This window comes from Venturia canescens, chromosome 3 (assembly GCF_019457755.1).
Source record: "Venturia canescens isolate UGA chromosome 3, ASM1945775v1, whole genome shotgun sequence".
Classification (NCBI taxonomy): Eukaryota; Metazoa; Arthropoda; class Insecta; order Hymenoptera; family Ichneumonidae; genus Venturia; species Venturia canescens.
Genome location: NC_057423.1, coordinates 15629783 through 15657492, shown reverse-complemented (window position 1 = coordinate 15657492; position 27710 = coordinate 15629783). Strand labels below are relative to the sequence as shown.

The 27710-nt window shown below is 37.5% G+C and overlaps 1 protein-coding gene across 2 annotated transcripts in view; it reads left to right on the top strand.

The window, feature by feature from the left end:
- BBS9 (Bardet-Biedl syndrome 9) overlaps positions 1 to 26147 on the top strand; it is a 43059-nt gene extending 16912 nt beyond the window's left edge. For both annotated transcript variants that reach the window (XM_043413984.1, XM_043413986.1), the window contains 10 exons: positions 898 to 1163; positions 4304 to 4434; positions 9698 to 9875; positions 10118 to 10354; positions 10636 to 10878; positions 11343 to 11629; positions 14801 to 14971; positions 16028 to 16165; positions 17604 to 17811; positions 25541 to 26147. In XM_043413984.1, the coding sequence (XP_043269919.1) occupies positions 898 to 1163; positions 4304 to 4434; positions 9698 to 9875; positions 10118 to 10354; positions 10636 to 10878; positions 11343 to 11629; positions 14801 to 14971; positions 16028 to 16165; positions 17604 to 17811; positions 25541 to 25545 (1864 nt within the window). In that variant the 3' untranslated portion in view covers positions 25546 to 26147. The remainder of the gene's footprint in view (positions 1 to 897; positions 1164 to 4303; positions 4435 to 9697; positions 9876 to 10117; positions 10355 to 10635; positions 10879 to 11342; positions 11630 to 14800; positions 14972 to 16027; positions 16166 to 17603; positions 17812 to 25540) is intronic.
- The last annotated feature ends 1563 nt before the right edge of the window (positions 26148 to 27710 follow it).

The window sequence follows — 27710 nt, the reverse complement described above, 5'->3', positions numbered from 1 at the left end:
TACTCTAAATTGCCCATTTTATACCAACTCGATGTAATCCTCCATTATTCTAACATCTTGGTACATAATTCACGTGCAGAAATTGAAGAACGTACGTCGAAGCAATGTTCAGTTAAAATCTGACATCGCAATAAACACTAAGATAAAAAAGTCATATTAGAACAACGAATATGATATTAAAATATATGATCATCACAAGATTAAATATAATTAAATGATCAAAAGAGTTTTAGATCAAACTGCAGATTTATTCTCTTCGAAAATATTGCAGTTAAATGAAGATAATTCTTACAATAACATCAATTGTTATTGAATCAACAATTTTTTTTTTCTCGGTGAAGAAAGTTATTCCGACACCAATGCAACTAAAATTAATAGATATGTGAGCATATTTGCTATTCGATACTCGTATATATATGATGCTTGAAATAATTGTCCCATATGCTACTGATCAAATTACCAGAATCCCAAGTTATGAAACAGCGAATAAGAAATTACGTAATTTCAATCACATTGATGTTGAATTCCCGTAATTCCCAGAGCTAATCATTTTCGTTGATCTACAAAACTGAAGGAGCTTGCATCCATCAATGACCATATGAAAAAAACGGTATTGCAATATTCGCAGTTTTCCATAGAAACTTCACAGCTTGAATCCATTGGAAAAAGATGGTTTACATTGGAAGCAAATGTCAATTTCGAAGACGCGCTTTCTAAGACGCAGAAATGATTTGCCAATATTCTGGTTTTTTTTTTCAAAATTTCACTTTGCTGACGCATGATTAATCAACCTCGACGATCTTTGTGAGTTTTTCTCGAGGGAAAAATCTCGAGAAGAGATTGAGAAACGACTCAAATTTCTTTTGGTTAGTAACGATGACCCTTGAATGATAACAGATATCAAAACATAGCAGAGTCTGGCAGGAGAGCCGACGTCGCAAAGGACATGGAAGGTGATGTTATAAGAGGACTGGAGCCCGATTGGACGTACAACCTCGGGGAGGCTGTCCTCGGTATCGAGGCCGTCACGTTGAGCAGCTTCGAGGTCGGTATCGTCGTCCTGTCGGAGAGGAATCTCTACTGCTTCCGTGACAATTGTACAGCTCTTAAATACTCAAAGAGACTCGAGTACAATCCAGTATGCTTTCGAGCTTACGTAATCGGTAAACACGTAACACACGTTAATGTATAGAACTATAATGTGCACGTTATCCAAGGAGGTATAAATCCATTTCTACGACATAGGTACTCCATAAAAATGTTCGATTAAATTTTAGTATAAATACACCGAGTGTTTTATCGAGTAAACTTGGAGTGCGTATACACTGCAATATTTTTTTTCTTTTTTTTTCAGTAAATATTCTTTTGTGATTCGAGTATCATAGATTTGATATGTAGAGGAAAAAATGCTGAAAATTGAAATTTGCAAATTGCTTCCTCAAGATGGTCAAGATGCACGGTACTCAAGATGCACGATGCTGAAAGCTTACTATATGAGGTGCTATATTTTTCATTTTGGCTTCCTCGTAGAGGAAGCTTTCAGCATTATCCTAAAAGCTTGAGAAAGTAATTTGTTACTTTTAATTTTGTTTTAAATAAAATTTTAACTTATTTATCGACTTTTAACTTTTCTAAATTTCAAAAACATATCAGCTTTATGATTCTTTTTCTAAGCTTGTATTTATAATTCAATTTTGGAAAGGTTTATTATGTAAAATTATATATAAAAATATCGTTATATTATTATTTTACATTTTAGTTGATTTTTAGCCAAATATGTTCAAGATAACTATGAACATTCCCAATAAGCATTTATGACGATATGTGTAAGAAGATAGGATCTCTGAAAGCTGTAAAGCAAAGTTGAAAAAATACCATACTAGGTATTATCCAAATACAATTATTATAATTTCAATTCTTATATTGTTTAATATTTTCTGGTTCAATTTGAACGTGCTTAAAATGTCTTACAATTTTAAAAAATAATATTTACAAAACATGTTTTCCTTTGTGTGTGTCTGTGTATATTCGTAATCGTGTACTGTAAAATTGAAACACATATAACTTTGTTTCCAAGCTTCTATTTTCAAGAGATGTTAATGTTTACAACTTCTCGAATCTCTGCATTTTTTTTAAACATAATATTAACACATTACGAATTTCACGTCATTTTATGGGAATCGCAAACTTTTTTAATATTTTAAAAACAACAAAAAAAGTATGTGGTTACTCACAATCTATTTATGGCTCGGATTCGCAGTCAGTTTTTAAATACAAGTCGGTTTTTAAGTCTCGTTTTCATCAACGTATGGAGTGTTAGCTTTTACAAATCGGTTCTTAAAAACGGACTTATATTTGAAAAGTGACTGTAAATACAGGCTTGTGATGATTATGATGAATCTGTTGGGAATCTTCATATTTTATCTTAAACACTTTTGTTTTCGAGATGCATCACGAGAAGGTAAACCAACACATATTTCATAAAAAAAAACAAAAAAGTTATTACCACTTACAACAATACAAATCAATTTTCGTCTTTTTTGCTAAATATTACTGTATAAAGGTCATCAGCCATTTTTTTTTTTAATAATTGTTTCGATTTGTTCGGGGTGCTTATGTAATGAGAGGATGACAAAATAAAAAATATAGCACCTCATAGAGTAAGTTTTGAGCATCATGCATCATGAGCACCGTGCATCTTGACCATCTTGACGAAGCAATTTGCAAATTTAAATTTTCAGCGTTTTTTATTGTATACAAGGAAATAATGTATTTTCTCTACCTTCTTTTACGAACTTGAATTTATTTCTTTGTTTTAATCCATTAAAAAAAAAACTGAATGATGAGCCATCAGAAAAAATAGTTTGTAACGTTCAATTTTCATCGCTTTTCTATTTACATTTAAATTTGTTATTTACTAACAGAGTTTGATTGATTTATTTTATAAAGAAAATAAACTCTCTTGAAAGAAAGAACCAGAGAAAAAACATGTTTTATTGTTCAGAAGAAAAAACAAGACTAAACGGAAGTTGGTTTTATAAACAGAAACAAGAACATCCATAACAACAAGTTAATCAAGCTTGGGAGTAAGAAAAAAAACATACTATAGCCTCGCGCTTCGCACACATACACAGCCCAACGCATTCCATAACCTTATTACAACAACTACACACAATTACAACAATTACAACAAAATTAAATAATTCCGACAACTTTGCTAGAAAGTATAGAGGAAGTACAAACTTATACACGATATCTTACAAAAATTCCAAAAATTAAAGCGGTTAGACAATTTTTTGTGAAATTCCAAAAATCATAAAATTTAAATCGCTCAACCGATATTTCCCAAATTCAATACCAACCTTCCTATTATGATAATTTATTTATAAAAAAAAAAAAATAGTAATAAATCTTAAAATTTTCGGAAGTTAGAGCGTCGACACCCTTTTTTTGAAAATTTCAAAATGTCGTAAGATTCGTATTTTTTTACAAATTCTGACAAAATTATCAGAGAATGAAGAGCTTGTATAGATTAACATCTGTGCAAAACGGTAGCCCTGTATATCTCAAATCGTTTTCGAGTAATAAGCATGCATTTTCATTTTGCAGTGCTATAACACACACACACACGCGCGCGCACACACACACACATCCGAACATTTCTTCTAGATATGATTTTTCGATGTGTTGGGACATTTTGAGCACATTGACATTGAAAACTGGAAAAAAAAAATGTTCATCATCACATAGCTTCCTCTATGAGGAAGCAAAAAATCGATGGAAAGTAAAAAAAGAGTTCAGGAAAATTGCAATAGTAAAGGAATTTTTGAATATAATGGCTTTTTCGATTCCGTACTGTGAATTTGAAAATTTTCGAAAACAATTGGAAAGGCTATCGCTCCGGTAAAGAGTCTCTGGCAGCAACTCGTCATATATATAAATGTACTTGTCTCAGAGTCGCTGCCCCGACTCTAGATAAATCTGAGTCGATTGCCTCGAGTTCTCACGACGGTCGAAGGAAAATTGACAATCGTAAAATAAAGTATTCTCGACGTTTGTGTAGGCACATTCGGAATGAATGTGTATATATATAATAAATATATTTCATAAACAACTCAACTGACATTGTGAGGTAAACGTTTTCGTTCGACTCTCCGGGCATTTTCCTTTTTACATTTTGTGTCACCACGGACATAAATATAAATAAATGTGTTTTCATATCCTTGTGCGTGCAACGGTGTATACATATGTTTGGAAAAACAATGCCTTAACGCACGTGCCCGTACGCACGTTTTTTCTGCAGAACCGGATGGCAAATTGATGGTACTTGTCGTGGCCGACACTGACACGCTTCTACTCTATGAAGGAACGACGCTCAAGTGGTCCGCGCAATTGCCTTTCACACCTGTTGCCATTGCGAGGGCCCATTTTCAGGTAAGCATCCATTTTAATATCTATTTCTAAATATTTATATGTATATTTTTTGTATATCCATTAGGGTGGTGCAAAAAAATCGACTATTTTTTTTTCAGCGTCTCCTATGAAAATATGTTAATTTATCATGTTTCAAGAGCCCCCTCCAAAGATCAAGTCATAAAAACATAAAATAGAATTATTCATGCCGTTTTGCTATGGTTAGTACTGTTTTCATAATCAAAATTTACAGTTGAACATAGTAAAATTTGAGAAGCTCGAACACAAGCATCGATGATCTTCCTAAGTGTTTAGAAATGTACTATTCTACATAGCAGAATTTTATTCGAGCTTGTATAAATATATCCGTACGAATGGTATCACACATCAATTTTCATCGAGTTCTCGCTTTACAAAAAATTACTATCAAGAGACTCGGTAGAGTCTCGGGACAAGTACATTGACAGCCCTGTGTCTACTGGCCGGAGGTATGTATTCTCTCCGTGTATCTTAGAAAAAGTTTCCACTCATACCTTTCATTTCGACTTTTATATATCTTCTGATTTATCGCGTAATCATGAAAAATGAACATCCACCTGAGCTCGCGAACTTCAATGATAGTTTATATTCAGTGCAATGGTACAGATTCTGTTCCATTTTAGATGAAATGAAAGAATTGGTGGAAATTTTTTTTTTCTTTTGAAAATATTAAAATTAATTAAAAACGAAATGGGTTTGATGATCGCGTTTGATTGAAACTGCCAATTCAAAGTCTATTTGAGATTGAATTGTTAAAAAAACTTGTACTGGAAACCTGTAAAATTCGGCCAACTGCTGTCAATGGCGCAATTTCCGGTTTTTGTCTGTGTGGTAGTTGAAAAATCGTAGACATTTATTTGAGATTTATATGTTCGAATTGGATAAATTGAATAGACATTTTTATTCATATACTGGATAATCCGGTAGATTATTTCCAAAAATACGATTACGTGACAATGAAATTTTGTGTTCGGGGATAAAAAGATTTTCGATGTAAAATTGTATAAAAAGAAGCCAACATGCAAATTATGCTGCACTGATATTAGGCCGCAGGCACTTTCTCAATCTCCGGCGACAATGACAATTATATAAAGAGAGATACTAAACACGTCTGAATTCGTGGGGACGAGAGTTATTTTCGTGAAATATAAAGTGTTGGGGAAATATGAAAAAGACACGAAAGTGAGCACTTGAACGTACAGAACATAGAGATGAATGTAACTCAATTTATAATTACTGAACGGACACGAGACGACGTCCTCGTCGTCACCGGGGCAACCCAGTTTCAAAGATCTCAATATCTCCGTTTCTCCTCCTCGTTTTTCTCTTGTCGACTTATTTATTCATCATTTCAAAAGTCATAGCTCTTCCTACAATCGTCAATAAAGCGACGAGTTATTTTTGTACAATATTACCATGAGCGCAAAAAGAGACGATATGTCGTGAATGAAAAAAAAAAGAGGAAACATATATCAACATATTTTTTTCCCTTTTTCCCATCAAACATATCGGAGTATCCGTATATATGTATATTTGAGCGCGTGTTTATAAGAATTGTGAGAGTGCGGGACACCGGAGTAGATTCGTTATCAACGCTGCGAAACGATAGCGCGTAATCGAGAGAAAAAGATGGCCTTTGACAACGAAATCAAGACCTTCTCGAGCTCCGAGAGCGACTCGTTTTTCCGCTCTGTTCGTGTTCCTCTTCCGTACCTACTAAGCTTCGTCGACAATATGTTCAGTACATTATAGACCAACAACTAATGCTCGCTGCTTTCGTTCGTGGATACAGCTTGGGCTTGTTTAGATCGTTCCTGAGCCGTTGCACAACCAAAATTCCCACGATTAAAAAAAAAAGTCTCTGCGACATACCATTGATGAAATATTCATTGTTTTGTGGCTACCAATCATGTGCCCTGACGGACTCGAGTGGGAGGACACTCTGCGCGCGACGCTCGGGCCCATCAGCTGCTACGACAAAGGCAGATCCCGAGCCCCCACCACACCCTCTGATCTTGCTGACCGCAACCGTCCACTCGTTGTCATTCATTTATTGATATCTCGCTAAAGATAGACCCAAGACGAAAACGAACATGGGCTTTTCTTCTTAGAATTTTACGATCCTTTAAATTGCTCTTATAACTTTCGGTACGCTCTGTACGTAAATCGATGAATGGACGACTGAACATTATAAAGGCGCTTCTTTCGGGAGATTCTAGCAAATTGACCTCCGGTCTGACCTCTTACCTCTTAAAACTAGATCCATGTACTTTACTCACCTCGAAACCCAACCCTAAAGTTTATCTCCCGCCGATGTCTTCCGTAAGCGTTGGATTCTTCCTGGACAGAGGTAAAGCACACACCGCGAGAACCACGAGAGAGAAACTTGTACGATACTTGTTTTGCACTCAAGATCTAACCGTACGATAATATATCCGCGAGAATACGAGCCTTTCGTATATACAACTATGAACCGTGAGATTTACACGTGGATATTGGAGAGCAAAAGCCCTCGAAAGCCCCAGGAAAATCGATGTGAACGTGGCAGAGATCACAGCCAGGAAGAATTTCGTGCGTGTTCGTATACCGATTACGACACACATCGAGTTGTGTTTCCTCGAATCTACATATTTTTAGTCCAATGATTGATTCGTCAAATTCTCTCGTTCGATTGAAAAATTAATTTTCGGAATATACGGTCGTAGTCGTAAGGTCCTCAGATCTGGAGGAAAAAAAATTTACACTGAGAAAGAGAGAGAGAGAGAGTTCAATGTTGGAACGTAAAAACATTGAGTTTTGGTTTCAACTTCGCTTTTGGCTGTGGAATTTAGTTTTTTCTCAATAACCGAAAAAGAATCTCCGCACGTAGAACAAAATATCGTTTGGTTTATCTCTCTATATTTATATTTATAGAATATAGAGAGAATATTGAAAGTTCATAAATTTGCGAAATTCGAGGGAGTCCGGTGTAGTGTTCGTAGCACTCGCGAATCTATCGGCTGTTCATAAAAATTCCAGCTGAGTGATCGGCGCGATACGGTGCCCCTCTGGGACTCTGAAATAAATTCAAAAATATACAACTCCAATTTCAAGCACGCTCGAAGAAAAAAAAGAAACTGCAAAAAAGCGGAAGAAATCATTGGCCAATGAATCAAACAACGACTCTTATAACTGTTTTCACATTAAATTCTCGATCATGAATTCTCCATCGATATTTAATAATAATTTATCCGCTTATCCAAGCAGAGAATATGGATTTTCCAGATGATTCCATAACCAGTCAGGCAAAACTGATCGTCCCCGTAAGAGTTATTTTTATTTCGACTCGAATTCGGCTTTACAAAATTCCTCGGATAAAGACCACCGTAAGAGAAGCAATTAGAACTCACTACCATATTAATCAGTTGATGATATACATGTTTGTTAATCGTGACTGTTGGCACTATCTGAATTTCATTGAACTCTGTAACCTCTCGATCATCTTGAAGTCAACAAACGGAAACCCTCTTTCGGCCAATTTTTGTCATTAACCGAGTAATTTCCGGCTCGAATTTCTCACAGTTCTTGAATGTAGTTTGCATTTTCTTGAAAAAAAAAAAATCACTAATATAAACCATGGGAAATTGTCGGGCTAATAAAACGATCGAATCTTTTATTGACGAGAAAAAGTTGAATTCCATGAAGGTTTTGACAGTCCTGTAAAAGCTGTTGCTACAAGGAAGAAAGCAGAACAAAGGAGACATATTTACTGAAAAAAATAAGGTGTAAAAATAGATGTTTTTTCCACGTACAAGCCCCGAAAAATGTGAAGGAATTTGTCGTCGTTCCTTGCGTCACGAGGTGGCTTTTATTGTCTCTCATTTTTTTTATCCCTCGAATTTACTTTGTCAACGAGAGGATTGGAAAAAGAGGATATTCTCCGCGAGAGATTGGGAGGGCCATTTGACACCGACAAAACAGAAATTCTCGGGTCCCATACAGAGCCGCGATAAGCTAATGGCCCATTTGATGAAGCTGTTTGTTGCTGTATGTGTGTATATATTGGTCTTTGAGAAGAAAAACAAGAAGAAGAAATAATCCGAGAATTTCGAGGACCGTCGTTTCGACCCTCGAAGAAAACTGCGACTCGTAAAGTTTCGGCTCCTATCTTTCTTTGCTGACTCGTATATACGTATAGCCAACTCTGTAAGATAAAAATTGATGACCACTCGCGCGACTCACGCAGTCGTTTAATTTTTCGTCACCACGCTTTTGTTCAATGACTAATTGTAACGAGCGCGAAATTGCGAATGAATATACGAGCATGTCTCATACAGGTATGCATATATCATATACGGGTCGGCTTACTTAGCCACACAAATAATGAAACAATCAAAATGAAAAATTCATTACGAGCGAAGAATATTTCTATTTTAATATCATTCCCCTAATTCAGCTCTTCGAAATGTAGTGAAAACCCTTGAGAACCTTGACAACACCTGGTGCATTGTCGCTTTGACATTGATTAAGGACCGAATTTTTTTAGAACATTAATTGATCGATTAATTTTTAATCATGCCCTGGCAAGCCTTAGAACAAACTGCGAATATAATGGAAATTTCCAGAACTATCGGATATATAATAGCGGGGAAAGTTCAATTCGCAATAAACGTAGCGTAAGATAAAATGAAATAGCAGTCGCGATCAAATAATATCGAAGCAAGAGAAGAAGTGATTTGATACAAATAATCGTTCTTCGATAATTCTCTAGTCAGAACGGAAGTGAAAACTTTCGGTCAGTGTCGCTTAACTCTCATTGGATGAAACATGGACGACAAGAAATTTTGTTATTCAGTGAAAATAAAAGAAAAGATAAGATCCTTCACTGGTGGAAAAAACGATTTATTTCTGAAGAGAGATGTACGAAACTGTTAATAAACTTTTCTCTCCATCGTGTGATACTCTTGATAATGAACTAGTGAGAAAACTTGGTTGGAAAAAAACTTATGTGGTCGGTCCAAAACTTGGACACATTAACAAGATTTTATACTTCTTTAAACTGTGATTAGGAACGGTTTTTATCAAATATTCTGAAGCAGTCTGTAGACCATCCCGGCACTTCGAATGCTGGAGGTTCAGTTTATATCTCATCCCGTCCCGTCCGATCCGAGTCCAAAGCTTGACAACTCTCAATCCCATAATGTAATATGACGTGCAGACATACATACACTATATAAAGTTTATATATTTTGATGCATGTCCGCAGCATTTGGAAGGGGTCATCGTCATCCTCTCGGACGAAGGCCGGCTCGAGGCATGCTACCTCGGCGCCGAGCCGTCTCTCTTCATCGCTCCGCCTCTTAATCGTCGTAACTTTGACTACAAGGCTGCCGAAAAAGAGCTGCTCGAATTGCGAAAACAAACAAAAGACTCAGCACTTTCTGGTAAATCTCCGAAACGTTTAATTGTATCAAAGATTTTTATTGGCATTTTCGATCATAATATCGATCCAGTTTAATTCAAGTTCGCGATGTTCAATTGGATTGACCACTGATTTGTTGTCACTGCTAGCGGCTGATCATAGTACTAAACCATTCACTTTTGCAAACTGAAAAGACACCTGGAAAGTAGTCGATCAAGTTTCCTATCGAAAAATAAAGTTTCATTGGTTTCTGGGTTGTTATAGTTGATAAATTGGCCAGTTCAGCCGTGGAGTCAGAACTTGTCATCGTTATCAATGTCTCCAAGGACCTCGAAGGGTGCCCCGTCACCGAAACGAGCGAAGATAATGAAGGGCGAATCACTATGTGTCGGGTGAACATTGATCTCTCTTCGTACACGCCACTTCACGATGTTGAGGTGAACGTTCACTGCGCCAAGCCACTCGTCGTCTCCAATAATTATCATGCTTTTTCCAATCTCTGTGAGTATTATTAAACTTTATTAATAGCTATCCAGTCCATATCCAACATTGTTGGTAATGAAAATTTTCCTCGGCGTCGTATTTTCTCATAGCTACGGTGCAGTTATTTCATTCGATTGTATACATAAATGAGGATGATTTTGTGATTCGGGCATTTCCTCGACGCTCCCCTGAACAAAGAATATCATAAGTTATAGAAAGGGTTTTTCGAATTGGAGACCCAACGAGGGAGAAGAAATTTTGCGAGTAATATGTCGTTCAATATATTTTTGGCTGACCAGCCGATCGTCAGGTATTTCAAACGACGATTCACATGTCCGGAAATCGATCACCTTTATCAGGAGACATCACAGTCACAGCAAGTTATGAAACGGACGATGGGAATCTTCGAGTTCTGCAAAAAAATGCCAGTTTGCCGCTGAGGATGTTTATGCGGGCTTGTCCACCGGAGAATACGGCGTCTTTTACTGCGACTATAAAAAACAGCGAAAAGACTCTCGTTAACTTTGGTCAACTGTTTCCAGGTAATCAAAAATCTCCGTAATATATTTCAACGAAATCAGTCACCTACATCAAATGCTTGCTACTAATCTTACTCTTTGACTGGAGTAATTCGGGACAAGCAGATTAGTTATCAAAACCGAAAATAATTTGGTTTTTCCGCAGCTAATTTGGGTCCGACATTTGCGAGTTTAAATGCTGGTTTGTTTTTTCAATAGACCGATCCAAAAAACGGTCGCGTACAAATTTTTGTCGAATTCGTTCGGAAATTGAGAAAGCTTTTGAACTTTGTGCACATATAAATGCCAATCGACGACTCGAACGCCTTGTTTGTAACATTTTCCGATTTTTTTTCATAATTTTTTTCGCAAGAATAAGATTTTTTATCATAAGAACTGGAATGTTAATTAGCCCAAACTAAAACTTTGATGAATTCCAATAAGTCCAATAAGATTGACGAATTGAGCGAAATTTGACATCTCAACAGAATTTATGGGTGAACACGCTCAGCGATCAAGTTCGAACGCCCTCGGATTGCAGCATACGCATACCGGTAACGTTGTTACGATAGTGGCGGGCACGAGCACGAATCGTTATAGGATACAATCGAACGATCCGCTGTCGATGACCCTGGTGCTTGAGCAGCTGGTTGCCAGACTACAGTCACGATATCCCGGAAGTTACGTCGCGACGATCGGTCCGAACCATCTGCAGCTCGTACAGAGTCAGATCGAAGCCCACTTCGCGACTCGTCAGCGCGTTAAACGAATCACGGTGTGTATGTCTACCTGTTTGTTATGAATATTTTACTCACACATGATGTGTGTTTTTCATGTGCAAACACCCTTGTTCTTTCACGATCCGTTTTCCTGGGCGTCATCAATTTTGTTTACATTGGGACAAAAGTGTGAACCGAATAAATTATAAATGCTCTTGCTCTTTCACGATTTTTTTTTTTTTCAACGATGCAAATACGGATTTAGAACAAAAGTTGAAACTGAATTAACGATACAATTGAGGTCGCGCAGTTGTATCTGCTTTTTCACTGGATGCTCTCTGCCATGGTATTGTTTAAACAGTTATGAGAATTAATACAATCGATTCAAGATTCAACATCGGTGGAATCGATATTTCGTTACTGCAATTCATGCTGCAAAGTCATGTCGAGTAATGGTTAGAGGATTTGTCAGTTTTAGCATTTTTAATAAACCCAATGGGAAAATTAATCGAATTTTCTATTACAATACTTCTCATTGGTTTTAAAAGGAGTAATAACGAGAATCGTGAAGAAGATTCAAGCAGAAACGAAAATAAGAGACGATTCCATTGGGAAAATGGAACCCCACCATAATAATAAATACAATAAAAATATTGGTCGAAAAATGTAAGAATCCATATATGAGGGATTCTCTGTCAAACCGGCCACTTTTTTTTCGACCATCTCAGATCTACCCCATAACTGATTCTATCAAAGTAATACTAAAAAGCACTCTATGTGAATTTTTTCAGATTTTTAAATTCATAATTTTAGAAAACACTGTTTTTTTATCAAATGGATATATCTCGGAAACTTGAAGTAACTGAAAAAAAATGTTTTCACATAAAAGTTGTAGTTTCGTGTTAGCTTTCGAGCAGACGACTCGAAATAATTTTTTCGTTCTGGTAACGATGATTTTTTACGAAAAAAAGGGAGAATTATTTTTTTATTCAGAAACAGCCATTTATTTTGGCTGAAAAAATGAAATTACACAAATTAATTTTTTCATATCCGGTACCTCGATCCGTACGACTCTGACGATTTTTTTACGAGATCGTCAAACATACTGAAAGACTCTGTAATTTTTTCAATAAAAAAAGACTGGCTATTTTTGAATAAAAAAAAATTAATTTCTGGGATTTTATTTTTTTTACCCTAGAACCTCGATCCGTGCCACTCTAGCGATTTTTTTGCGATATCGTCAGACATATTGGAAAAATGGCTGTTTCTGAATAAAAAAATAATTCTCCCTTTTTTCGTAAAAAGTCATCGTTACCAGAACGTAAAATTTATTTCGAGTTGTCCCCTCGAAAGCTAAAACGAAACTACAACTTTTATGTAAACACATTTTTTTTCAGTTACTTCAAGTTTCCGAGATATATTCATTTGAAAAAAAAACAATATTTTCAAAAATTATGAATTTAAAAATCTGAAAAAATTCACATGCAGTGCCGTTTAGTAGTACTTTGATATAATCAGTTATGAAGTAGATCTGAGATGGTCGAAAAAAAGTGACCGGTTTGACAGAGAATCCCTCATATATCGGTTAATTAATTTATTAATTTATCGCACTGTTATCTATTTATACTCGAAAAGTTTTTTTCCAGTTTCCACAATAATCTGAAATAAATTTTAAGTTTCTACGTCCCTTTAGGTCTTATAGATCACTACGAGATTGATTTTTCGTCAATTTTTCACCCCGACTGCAGCACCATTCATAAATTGTTCTATTTTCTCTCGACCCATTTATCGGAATTTCTTAACTAATTATAAACTGCTGTATATTTGAATTATTCTCATTTTTTACCTTCCTTTTCGCGATGAGTCTTCATTTATCAATCTACATTTTTTCTTGATTCATTATATGTTTGATTTTCGTGCGCATTGTTCTTTGACCTGGATAAATATCACATCTTCAAATAATCTCAGTCCTGTTGTTCCTCCTCTGTCGAGTATGGTTGATTTCCCGAACACACAGTCGAATAGTATGGGGCAACATGGCAAGTCGCGTATTTACGGATTAGCACTCCGCGAACCAAAATCCAAGATGTGTGCCCCGTCGATCGCACACGAACACACAAGCCGAAATGAGGATGTAAATTTATTTCATATACAATCAACACCGCATTTATGTATACATACAGCCTCATAAGACCATCACAATAATGTAACGCGTCCTTAACTGTAAAACGAGAATGACGAAGATGATCGAGACAGCGAGCCAGAAGGAACGGAGCCTCCTTCATTCACCGCTGGCAAATATCCCTTGGATTATCATTTCGACCTTAAGAAACGAAAATATTGAAAATAAAAGTACAACCGAAAATTACCAACTTGAAATTGAAACAAGTAAATTGGAAGAAAAAATCGATTTGGTACGTGTCTCATAATTGGAGTTATAATGTTCGTGTACAGGAAACTTCAAATAGCGAAAGAGGAGAGATAGGAAGTAGTGCAACATTAAAAAAATCGATTTTTTTCATAAAATTAAAATTTTCATTTTGAGTAATTGATGTCGAAAATAAATACTCAGGGAAGGTTGGTGGTACCAATGTATCGTAAAGTGAATAACGCACTTTCTTTTCACCACATTCAAAAGTGAGAAGTAAATGAACGAATTGTAAAAAAAAAAAAACAAATGGCGCGATAAAAAAGAGATTTGCGTAAAGTAAGGAAACTGAAACTTTCCGATTGATAAAGAATAGGAACGAGAGGCGGGTAAATGAAGCACCAGGAACTTAAGATTTGGGTGAATCTCGTCGAAACGATATCTCATTCGTAGGAGAAGAAGAGACTCCAGGAAAAGACTGTGTTAAACCGCAAGTGTAAAATAACGAGAGTGGAAAGTCAGAGCGTTGCGGAGAGATCGTGAAAGAGAAAGAGAAAAGAACGACAAGATCGGAGAATGCAAAGTACACATGAAAATATATAGATTTATAAATGGATGGTTCCCCGTGAGGGCGGTCTGTGAGGCGCGTGAGAGACGGACGTCTGATTTATCATCGCAGATTAATTACCCTCGTTTTTCTCTTGTGCTTTCTTGCGATCGCCACGACGGCGACGGTAAGACGTCGGCTCCCGTTCACGCGCCACCATTCTCGCTCGATATAATGCTTATATATTTATATATAAATGTCCATAATATAGATATATACGTATAAAACATACTCTTGGAAAACATGCATCAGAATGAGATCGGGCTGCTGACGACCCAGTTGAGAAACATCGAGAGGAGGATTCTCCGCGGCGTCAGGGAAAGGAATTCCCGATCTTTGGCCGCTACCGGGCTCCCGACCCTCTTGGAATCGACGTATCGCACGATCTTCGCCCACTTGGAGGATCTTACGGCCGCACGAGCGGTAATTGCTCGTTACATGCATGCGCACAGTACATATTCTCAGCCACGGCCAAAGCACATACGTATATATACTTTCGTACCGCACACCCCCCGCTTCAATCGTATACGGTTGTATGATAATGATGGTATACGCACACTAAACATTGGACCAGAGAAGGAAGCAGAACAAGAAGAAGGCCGGCGCCGGTTCCATTCTACCCGGAGGCACGCACACACGTTCCTTCTCATATCACCATATCTCTCGTCTCGCGCTTTTTTTAAACTTAAACTTTCTCGCGCACGTTTATCCTTCTTCTTTGATTCGATTACGCAGGTTTAATAGATCGTCCCACTCGCTCGCTCTGTGTAGAATGAATGAAAGGGAGGCGTCGTATCCACGTCCTTCGGGAAATCGGAAGTCTCAGCAAAATGGTGGCCCTTGTTTATTACGTTGAATTTGGAAAAGCTGATTCAATTCCCAGCACGAGGATCGATGAAATCCGTCGATCGCGAGTTCATTATTCTTTTCGCAATTTCCGCCATCAGCAAGCGGGCTCTTTTTGTATTTCGGTTTCTCTTTTGGTTGGATCTTGTCCTGATTTTAATGTGTGCGGTCAGTCAAAAGATACGCACGAACGAATTGGCCCTGATTTCGGTCCGCAACCTCGATTAAGAGCGCAAATCAGTGCAGATGGTGGTCCGAGAATGAATTGGTCCAGATGTCAATTGGTAGGGAATGAATTGGTGGGCTACGGAGATTCGCCTTTGATACACTTACATTTTCCGTCTGCGTTTGGTGCACGTTATTGGCACAGCTTGTCTTTTCATCCTAAAGCAATCAACATTGTGTTGAAACTATAGTGAAAATCGCACGCATTTTATTCCCCGAAGATATCGGAGCTCGTTATATTATTCGTAGATTTACAAAAGACCGGTGGCAATGGCTTTTCATCGAAATAACGATCTACGAAACGGACGTTGCAGCGAATAAACGGAAAAGATAAACGGCATGAAATAAAGAATGACAATGAGATACCGGCAGGTTTCTTATCTTCGCTTGACATATATCATGTTGCAGGAAAGAGAGAGAGCTGGACACGATTTGCAGAGCGCCCTGAGGTTACTGCTCCTTCTTCTACAGCTGAACGTGAACGACGATAAGTACGCGATGCTCGAGTCTGCGATCGGATTCGAGCCGCAGCTGCGCGACGATGTCGTACGTCTATATATACGCATATACATACGAATGTATAGTAATATTAAAGTGTTATATATAATACTTGGCTATATAGATATAACTTCTCAAACTCTCAATCGCATGCACACAATTCTCCAAGTCCTGGCTCATGAACCGTGCCGCCACTAAAGATTCGCATTCTCGATTATTCCTGGTACACCTTTTTCTTTAGTTTCTTTTTTACTCCACCTTATTCTCTCATACCACTCTTTCGCAAAAGTTTTTCTTTGGCTTTACCCGAGTGCCGGGCACGCGGCAGAACACGGAGCTCCCTCGCCTCGATTGGCGGCGTTGTTGTTGATGCCTGCTCAGCCCTTTTCTTCCTTCCACACGCGTCTCTGTACTTCTCTCTGAATCCTTTTTCCTACCATTTTTATTGAACAAGTATATATTTGCGTATGTGTGCGGATAATGAATATTGCCGCTAGTCCGTAAACTTTTATATCCTTCCGCGCGCGTTCGGCATTTTGTCCAGCAAGATGCTGCTGCTGCTGCTGCACGATCGAGAAGCCTTTCGCGGTTCTACGCCCAAGAAGAATACAAACGCGATTTTACAGTCCCAATCTACTCGCTTACGTCCTTATAATTGCTAGCCAATCGTATATAGTGTATGTGTCTGTATACTACTCACACGTACACGCATATATGGATATATTTATGCACCCATATAATTCTTGGCGTGTAGAGCTCAGACTTCAAGAATCGCGAGCGCATGTGTAATGGATTTATATTGCTTGGAGCACCCCGCAGCCGGTGCGAGATTATTGCTCTCCCCGTGCACGAGAATCGAGAACTCATACGGTAGCCCAGCTCTCGTGTATACTCGACACGTTGCCTCTTCTGTGTAATACATTATACCTTCCCTTACTGTACTAGAGTATTCAACTTCATGCCGAGTTATTATTATTATTATTATATATAGAAATGCATGTTCAACGCAAGAACTGCCATCGAATACCAGACGGGACTCAAGATATCGAAACACGTGCCTGAAACTTTTCGATTTTTTTCATTTTTTCATTCCGATTTATTTGATATTCTCGAATAACTATCGGTGCTGATCAGGTTGTGGGAAACTAAACCAACAGAAATTGAATTTTTATTAGTTTGTAGGGGTAGTGAGCTGAAGAGTCGCGCGTTCTTCAGTTATGTTCTTGAAATTGTTTTTGTTTTTTTACTTAAATTAAGTGAAATCAGCGATGATGCGAAATTATTGCTTCGATTCATTTTTATAGTGTGCCATTTTAGTTTAGTTCACTCGATTCCACCTCGGAGTAATTAAACTCACGAATGATTACGTTTTTTGATTATTTACGTCATATTCTAGCTTTTTTCAGTGAGAGTAATAGGTCTAATAATCACAGGATCCCATTAAAGTAGTTCTGAAATATTAATTCGCTGAAATGGTTTTTATCAGGACTGGGAAGAAGTGGCGGATGTAGCACTCGGCGCATTGTTACGCTTCACCTCACGCAGGCCTGACAATCCTGAAGCTTCGACTGTTCGGCCAACCCTCAATTGGAACAAATTCGAGACTGCCAGAGACATCGCTAAACTGAAAAAACGGGTAGTTCATGCGGTCGAAAGAGTCAATAAAACAACGGACATCGCTGAGATTGAATTAGGTATACGATATTTTCCACTTATTCTGTAAAAAATTCAGTCAATTGACCGACAAATTGATCTGATTTTGGTCTCATTATGAGCTTCGATATATGTCACCCAATTGACTCCTCGGCGCAAGGATTCGTAATAATCCGAAACAAACGAACCTTTGCCTGTATTCCCAAGCAAAAAGAGTTGAAGGTGTGAATACTAACGAAGCGCGCAAGCACACCAGGTATTCGGAAGGGTCATTGATCGGATGACTTAACCCGGTTACTCACGAGGTTCTTCACCTCGTCTCGTTTACCTGCGTACCAAATTGATGGCTTTATGGCACAGAAAAAATCTTCACGGAACTACTCAAAATAGTTTAATTTATTCAGGTATATTCGGTGCACAATAACTGTCTTCGGATGCGCACCATAACCGTGAAAATTCATCCCAAACCATCGGATCGTCCTTACAGACTAAAATCCAAATAGTTTAATTTATTCAGGAATATTCGGTGCACAGTCTTCGGATGCGCGCACCATAACCGTGAAAATTCATTCCAAACCATCGGATCGTCCTTACAGACTAAAATAGCCGATACTTATGGGATTTTGAGTATATCCGACGACAAGAATCGTGGATATATTTTTTGATTTGAACAACACCATACCATCAGGATCGCGCGCTGCTGTAGTTGTTGTGAACAAAATAGCTATGCGAAGTACCACTCGATTTTCCATTATGGATACACCACCAAAATATGTTTCATGAAAACCATATATATTCATACGTACGCAGTAATGCGTCTACGGACGCATAACACATCCCGTTGTAAAAACAAAAAGACGACAATAAATCTTATGCCGTGGTAACCGGTGGCGACATTGTGGTCACGGAGATGCGCGTATACTTGTTCAGGCGAGTTTGCGGTTCTCTCGGATCTGATCGTGTACCACGGTGGTACACGCCCTGCGTACTCGTATACTCGCATCTTACGTATATCGTTCGTTGGCCTACAGAAGGACGTAACCGAAACTTTGAATGCCGCTGAGTTAGCCAGGTTACGACTCTTTGTAGTCGAGCAATCGATGCATCAGCTATCAAAAGTGCTTCTTTCTCTTCCTCGGTTTTTCACTGTATCTTATCGTGAAAATCTCGAGGATGCTCAATTACCCTCGCGCGCGAGTCCAAGATCAGTAGCCGAAGAAGAAGAAGCAGAAGAAGGAGGAGAAGGAGAGGAAAAGAAGAAGAGCAAAAGCGGAAAGAGCAAGAGACTCTGTCTTGGATAATGATCGAATCACACACATAGCGAGGTTGAATGCCATCTCTCTCTCTCGGATGTTTCTCTCGTTGGTGTAGCTCCTGTTTGCCTCGGGTGACTTACGACTCTTTGCGCAATACGCATACTCGGCTCGCGTATCTTCACCGTACGGTATCCTTATGTATAACAGTCATTGAACGTTCTTGTACCAGCACATTTTGACAGAGCGCTCATCTTAAATCGCTACTGATCTTTAATCGCTACCGGTTGCCTCCTTCTTCCTCCATCCATTGCCGATAACCTGTACTCTTGTTTGTTGAAGATCCCGGCCCCTCATCGCCGTCATAATTGTCCGAGACGTTTCCTCATACACTCGGTGGGATAAACTCTCGAAGCGATATTCATCACGACGATGCGCAAATATTGTTATCGTTCTGGTACCTAAATGAAACTTCATTCAGTGGCACAATAATTGAGGGATCGATATACAATCATCAATTCCAGAGGATCATCCTTCAAAAGTACCTCGATTATTCCTCCGAGAATTTTGTACTTTTACAGTATCCTCAATGAATTTATCATCATTTACTCAAACTATATAAATTAATATTCGTTCCTGATTAAAACGTGCTTAGAATCGCTTATCACTTCGAGTCCCAATTCAATTATTATAATTCAACGTGTGCCAGTGATGGTAAATTCCAAGAAACCATGTTCCGTCGACGCCAGTAACGTTTATGGACACCCATATACATATACTTAATGTAGTACACATGAATACACGAAGTGAAGGATTAGGCGTTGCTGAGAAAAACGATTCGACGATTTCGCGCACTCTCGTACACGAAATTACTGGTTCTCCCATCACCGGCTCAGCGTCTGAGAGTCGGGTGATATAAAAAAACTTGCCAGCCAGCGAAAATTGGCAGTTGAGAGGCAGTATGATGATGCTGTTGTGCGAGAATAGTAGAGATACTTACGTGTACGGGGTGTCCTACATTTACATCTAACCGTGGAAGTTTGATTCGTGGGATTAGTTTCCAAGGCGAGACATGATCGGATAGCAATGATTGGAGTTCAGAAAATCCGCAGTGCTCCTTCGAAATGATGGAGGCTCGGGAGCTTCTTTCAGACCGCGTTCTTCGCTTCGAAATACCTGCCTTCTTCAAAGAGAGATTCATTAGTTGATCTTTGATAACTGGAAACTCATCGAAGCTTCGCTGAAGCTAAAAAGAGTCCACAAGACCTGTGAACTCAAAATTTCGTCTTGAGTCTGATGATGTTCCGAATCTGTCGTTTAGAATTCTGATTCTATGACACCCTGTACATAAATGTATATCTCGAACAACGAAATAAATAGGAAAGATGAGCGCCACAGAGTCGCGGGGATTGCTCTGGTGCAAATGTATGCGCGAGATGATCTTGTAAAAATGACGCTGCCCTCCCTCTCGGATCTTTCGATATCAGTGCCAACCTGCGCGATGCAACTTGTGTGTGGCCTACAAAAATATAACAGCAAAACTAGGAGTTTTAATTTTCACATTAACCCAAAGAGGTGAGAGCAGCTCGAGCTCGTAAGATGTATGTAATAGAAGGTACTTACAAGCTCGGCCAGGCTATACGTAACGATAATTACTTATACGAAAGAGCCTGAGCAAAAAAGCGTCAGTAAGAATAAAAGAAGAAAACAAACACCGAAGAGACGAAAGAAAGAAAGAGGCAGAGTTTAGAGGAGATAAAGACAAGCTTCGCAACGACACAATTATACGAGATACACCGATGTATGACTCTGTAATCGATACGGTGGTGCGATATCGATCTGTGTAAACGCGCGTAATTAGACAGTTTTTATTAACGCTAGACGACCGGACGTGGCTCTGTGGCGCCACGTAAACACCCCCCGCGTTACGACTCGGCTTGCTCGCTCCTCTCCCTCCACTCCGCCCTCTTCTTGCTACACTAATTAGGGATTGAAAAACTCGTAGCATATCGCCAACCTATTGGCTACTTCAGAATGCTCTCATATCTATGAACGATCCATGTAAATACTGATTGAACGCGTTCATGACATAATGCATAAAATTGTATAAACACGTCACGGCCATCGTTTACATATTTTCAAAATGTGTACACGTGCTAGAACACTCATTTCTTATTAACAATGTTCTACGATTTTATTGGTTCTGCTATATGGTTCGAGACATTTAAAAAATGCATCGTTTCGCTCAGTTGTTCTTCGTTCGGTTCAACTGATATTTTTGTCTTTTTGGCCAATTTGTCATGCTTAAGGAGTTTCGGTACAGAAGTCTAAATATTAAGAGATTGATCAAATTTGGTGATAATGTTCTTCAACATCAAGTGCGAAAAGACAAATTTTTCCAAAATTTTCTTCTACCTAGTTATCGAGTAATTACGCATTAAAGCAGATTTCTTATGCCCGGAATGTATACCTATAATATATTAGGGTGTGCGGAAAAAAACGATATTTTTTGTTACTTTGCATCCAGCCGAAAAATGTGATTCAAGGTGAAAAAAAAGAATCCCAGAAGGAGAGTTCACCAAAAAATTTTTTCGAATAGCGCTGTGCGTTTGAAGCTTTTCCATAAGAATAACCCAGGAAATGATTGAAACCTTTGATCATTGCATCATAACTTTTCAAGAAAAAATCGCACAAAAACGACAATAATTCACAAACAAACTTCTCAGAACTTTTTTGTAGAAAATTACTTGCTCTTTTAGAAAATCGTTATTATTATTCGAACAATGCTCTTTTCGACAATACTGTGCCGGTGAGCATAAAGGCTGAAATGTTGCAATCTCGAGCAAAATCTAAAATTCTTTTGGAGCGAGTAATCATTAAAAAAATTGATTGCAAAACGTTGCTTTCAAAGGATACGCATGACTGTTTGAGGGTAAATATGGACTTATGGCCTGAAAATGCCAGTTATTTAAGCTGCTCAGATTTTTTTCTTTTATTTGAAAGATGTCAATGACGTGGCTGAATGTGGCATCGCTTTGATAGAAGCCTACAACGGCTCATTGACCAAAAACGAAGAGCAGTTACAATATTTATTGAAAATAATGCAATATCATCGTCAAAAATACCCCAATTGCAATAAAGGCAAACTTAAAAATAGCAATGGGTATTATTTAATCTTACCCCGTGTAGGCAAAGGCGATTTGTAATTTTATGTATGATAATACCGGGTGAAAAAAAATCATGGCAAAAAGTAAAGACTTTTGAAACTCGATTATTGATAAATGCCGTTTTTTTTTGTTATTCCTTTTCCTACCCAATTGTAATGAAAACGAGATGGAAAGTTTAAGGGTTTTTTTTAGTGGAAATCATTGTTATCCTATGGAAACCAAGCACGAAACATGTTTACAATAATTTGATGAAAATCATAAAAATAAGTAATTTTATTCAAATTATAAAATTCGAATAATAATAACGATTTTCTAAAAGAGCAAGTAATTTTCTACGAAAAAGTTCCTAGAAGTTTGTTTGTGAAACGAAAAATTTGATTTCGACAGTTTTATGAAATTTTTTTTTCTATCGATCCAACTTCGAAGGATGATAGTACGAGAATGGTTGCTCCAAGCTGAATGTTTATAAAGATTTTTTTTGTAGGGGAATCGATTTTCTATAAAAACATATTATTGTCGTTTTTGTGCGATTTTTTCTTGAAGAGTTATGATGCAATGATCAAATGTCTCAATCATTTCCTGGGTTATTCTTATGGAAAAACTTCAAACGCAAAGCGCTATTCGAAAAAATTTTTTGGTGAACTCTCCTTCTGGGATTCTTTTTTTTCACCTTGAATCACCTTTTTCGGCTGGATGCAAAGTAAAAAAAAATATCATTTTTTTTCCGCACACCCTACTATATATATGGAAACGCTATGCGCTTATACACGTGAACTTTAGTGATCAATTACTCGATAACTGTGTAGAAGAAAAATCTTAAAAAAAATTGTATTGTCAAAATTGGCACTAAAGAATATGTTCACCAAATTTTATAAAATTTTGAACCTTTTGAAATTTTTTATGTTTTTAGCATGGTTTAGCATGGCAACATTATATCGCCTGTACCGAAACTCCTTAAAAAAGCTCGACTTGAATATGGTTACCGATTGCTGATCGACACTACTTCAGACTTCATTCCAAGGAGCATACTCAGTCAGTGATAGCTCACGATCTTCGATAAATTTCATTTTCCAGCACTTCAGCAAAGCTTTCATAAGCGAAATTATATGCACGCAGCTAAAGATAAGTAAATCAAAATATAGGGTCGAAACATTTTCGTTCCTGCCATCGGATTACATTCCTCTCGTTTATTGCCCAATCTTTTGAGACGATAGCGGAAATCGTGCATTAAAGTAAAATAGCTCGTAGACCATGTGCTTGTCGTAACTCAGGCACTACTGCCATCCGGAAAAGAGAGGAGAGCTTGGAAAAGAGGTCAGGGTAATGCGAGAGTTAAAGTGCTCTCGAGTTATTTATCTACGCCATCTAGAATTTTCCTCGTATTTTTTAACGATGCTAAATAGTACTGCAGCAAATATCTTGTTACATTTTCGACGAGATTCACTCGTTCGAAAAATACATCAGCAATTCTAATGGTTGTAGTTTGCTGAGTCCTCGACCCAAAAGTATATTTCAGATTGGTGGATAAAACTTTTTTTTCGATACATCAGAAACAAAAATTTTTCAAATATTATCTCAAGTACTGGTTCATGACAAATACAGAAGACGAAAGCTTACAATCAAACGCGATTTTTTTTAATGAGCAAAGGTCATTGGAAGTACATAAATTGAACTCCTCCAAGTAAGGCAATTATACTTAGTTTATTAATTGCGCATAATCTAATTCTGAAAAATAGGAAAACAAAATGTTCACGATGAAAAATCTCGTAACAGTGACATGCGCAAAACGACTCACGATGATCGTAGCTGAAGTGAAAATAAAAAATCGAATATGGTATGTTCGATTCTCTAAGAAAAACGAAGACGAGTTTCACAAATATTTGATTTCCTATTATCAAACAAACAGGCTTCGCCTTATTCTTCGACTTCTTCTTCGCAGTCATCTTCGTTAGAGACATACGACGGGCGTATAAATGACACGGCGCCTAGTTCAATCGTACCACTTCACAGCCCCATTGAATCGCTGTAATGCATCTCGTTAATGAACGACAATGCGAGTCGTTGGAATAAAACTGCAGGGTATATATATAGAAGATCGATAATTACGAGCTTCGGTATACACGAGCAAAAATTTACCAAGGATTTCCTATAAGAAACGACGATACAGCAGTGATTGGTACAGTCTAACAAGATGAGGATGAAGGAAAAAACGCGATAATTGGCATTCCCGTATTTCTTTTTATCAAAGGCGGTTAACTGCGGGCACCGCCATTTACTCAGAACTGGCCAATACCGCTTGTCCTATTCTTCTTCTATTCGCTCCTAACCGTTTCTCGTTTCTTCGTCTATCGCGATCTTCCCCGAGTCTCCGTTTCTCTCGTGGATTCACGTGGATCGAATGTACGATTGAAAATCTTAAGAGCTATCGAATGCAAGTACGGAAACGACGACGAAGCAAATAAATAATGCAACTTCATCTCTTCGGGGTTTACAACTCGTTCTCCAACGAGATATCCTGCATCGAACTACAGCTTTTTTCATTTTCGTCATCTTACCCTTTAATCCCCAGCTATTTTTCTAAAGATACAATCTTTGCAGTCGCAATTTATTATAACCGCATTATAATAAAGCAGAAGAAAAATATGAGGCATGGAGAAGATCGATGTATCTCTGTAAATGCGGTATTCAATAAACTATGAAAAACTATTGAAGTTCCAATGTACTTGCTGGTCAAATACCATCACATTGTACAAAATATTATGTCAAAATAAGATCATGGATGTAGAAAAAGATGCGACAAAGGAAATACCTATAGTAGAACAAATAATATCTGTAAAAATTTCATGACACGAATGGATTCGTGTTCCAAGAAAATGCTATAAAGATATAAAGAAAGTGTATCGCAATGAAACGTGAACAGGATAAACGCCCAATTGAAACAAACGATGAGAACAAAGTTAAACAAATGGAGTACATGACACACAAATAATGGAGAAATATGATTTAGAGAAAAATTCAAAGAATGCATGAATTAATGGAAGCTCGAGAGACGTTTCATTATAAATGAATAAAAATATGACATGAAATTATCTTCCGAAAAAAAAAAAAAAAACAGGCGCTGAAAGTAAACAATATTGACAGATCCAAGATTAGACGGAAAGATTGTATGTCTATAACTCAGAAATTTATGTTTTTTTTCACGTTGCAATTAACTCGCTTCTTCTGTGTTGAATCAACTCTACATATATCTTGAGACATTTATTGTGGAATGTCATAATATGTACTCTTCCTTATTTGTGCTCTTCATCTGCTTGTTTGTGGCACACGGTAATCAGGCACTTTTGTTTCAGGCTGATTCGCGGAAAGTCGACGTGATCGTAATTGTCGGAAACGACGAGCCACAACACTGAGAAAAGGAGAGTCAGAGGACCGAATGCCGACGGACGAGTCGTTGGGAAAGACTGCAGGATGTAAACCTGCATCCCCGCGTTTCTGAGTCTGCTCCATTGATGAATACGATTTAATTGGAATTATGAGTTTATATACGATATTGACTTTGATTATATTGATATTGAAATGGGTAAATGAACGTCATTACGTTTTGCCGTCACTTTTTTGGCATAAAGAAGAAACTCTTTCGTACTGAAAATTATTGGGATATGATCAAAAATAATCCATTAGCATAGTGGCGCATAGTGGCAAAATTTGATATTAAACACTATATGCAAAAGTTTGTTTATAAAATGAATATACAGATCAAGAAAGGTCGACGCATGTGGCCTTTTTTTGTTAGAATTAGATTCACTCTTTCAGCCACTACAAGACACAGTTAATCAATAGATCTCATAGAGTAAAGTTCATTAAATAAAATATCTAATTGCTCTGCTTAAAATTGTGTGCCATCTTTATTTCGAAATCTGCTTTTCATAACTCAATAAAAATTTTACTGATATTTTTTCTCCAGTGAAGTTACTTTTTCCAAGCTCCTATGACTAATTCAGGATTCAACGAGGCAATCTTATTATTATTCAGACCATCCAATTACTGTGCTGGAAAAAAATCTTGTGCGCCGAGACTGATTTTAGAAGAGAAATATTTAGTTTGATAAAAACAACAGCATATTTTTCTGAGAAGACAAAATAATTTGCGAGTGCTAAAATAAACGTTGTTCAACGCAACAAGACTTTGGTTACGACGAAAGCGACGATGATTATGCAACAGAGAATTGTAGAGGAACAAAGTGATTCATTTATTCAACACATTGATTGTTGATCAGGTATATTTTGATAACTGAGCATCGATGCTTGAATGAGGCAACTGTAAAGTTTGTTTTAGAAATTAGTTGATTCATCTTCAAGAAATATTCAGGGTCGGGTCAAATAGACTAAACCATTGGAGACGTTAATGAAAATTATTGAATTTTTTCTTAAAAGGAATTCCCTTCTGACGAATTTAAATTCGGATGAATAAAAAAACAGTTAAAACGAAACGACGTTGATAAGAGAAAATCGTCATTTACGGTTTACTACGAAATTATTTGTTTTTTGTTTTCTTCATTGACGTACGAATATCGTGAACTTCCGGAAAGGAATTGATTATGGTGACCGAGAAGACTAATTAGCTTCCGAAAATGATAAGCCACGATTCCGCTCTCCCTCTCTCTCCTCCTCTCCCGTTCACGCTTTTCCCTCTTTTTCCTTCGTACCGCACACTCGTGGTTACTGACGTGTGATTCGCTCACGTTTTGACGAGATTTGTATTGTGAGAGAGCGGGAAAGGAAGCTCGAAGGACCGCAAGATAAACGCTCGAGAACAAATAACAATAATTCGTACGAATAAAAGTCGAGAGACCGGATACGAATCCATTACTTCGTGGAGACTCGCACGCACCAGCGAATCATTCTAATTTATTTTGCTTATATCTCCATTATCATTATTATAATTTACGAGTTTCGTGACTCGCTCTCTAACTTCTGGCTGACTAATATCAAGTTCATTGAATTTCGTCACTCCCTCGTATCGTGGGTATCAAGTTCTTCTGCATATACATTGTTCGATTGGTGCTAATTTGAACCCCTCCTTGTTATAACACATACAAGCAAGTCTTTACACCTGTTTGTTAGAGCTTGATTTTGCGTTACTCAGTCATTAAACGATGTCTCATGTTATTAATTAAGCAAAAAAATCTCTTATTTCTTTCATCAAAGCATAAAAAGCACGTGAGCATCAAAATTTAACAAAAAAATTGACAATGCCAGTAATTCAATCTCATACTAAAAATGTGTAGAAATAATTCATTCTGTGAATCAATTAATTGATAACAGTTCAGCAAGTAACGATTCCAAGTGTTTATCTCAATATGAGTATTTTTAGTCGACGCTGCCCCCATAGTTTTTGTAAAAAAATAAATTTAATTTATTGTTAGAATAATTTCCTTTCGATGTGGCAAATGCGTTAGACTGGCTCGAGTAAAAAAAATCTCTTCTCAATCAAGAACAAAGGGAATCAACTATCAATCGA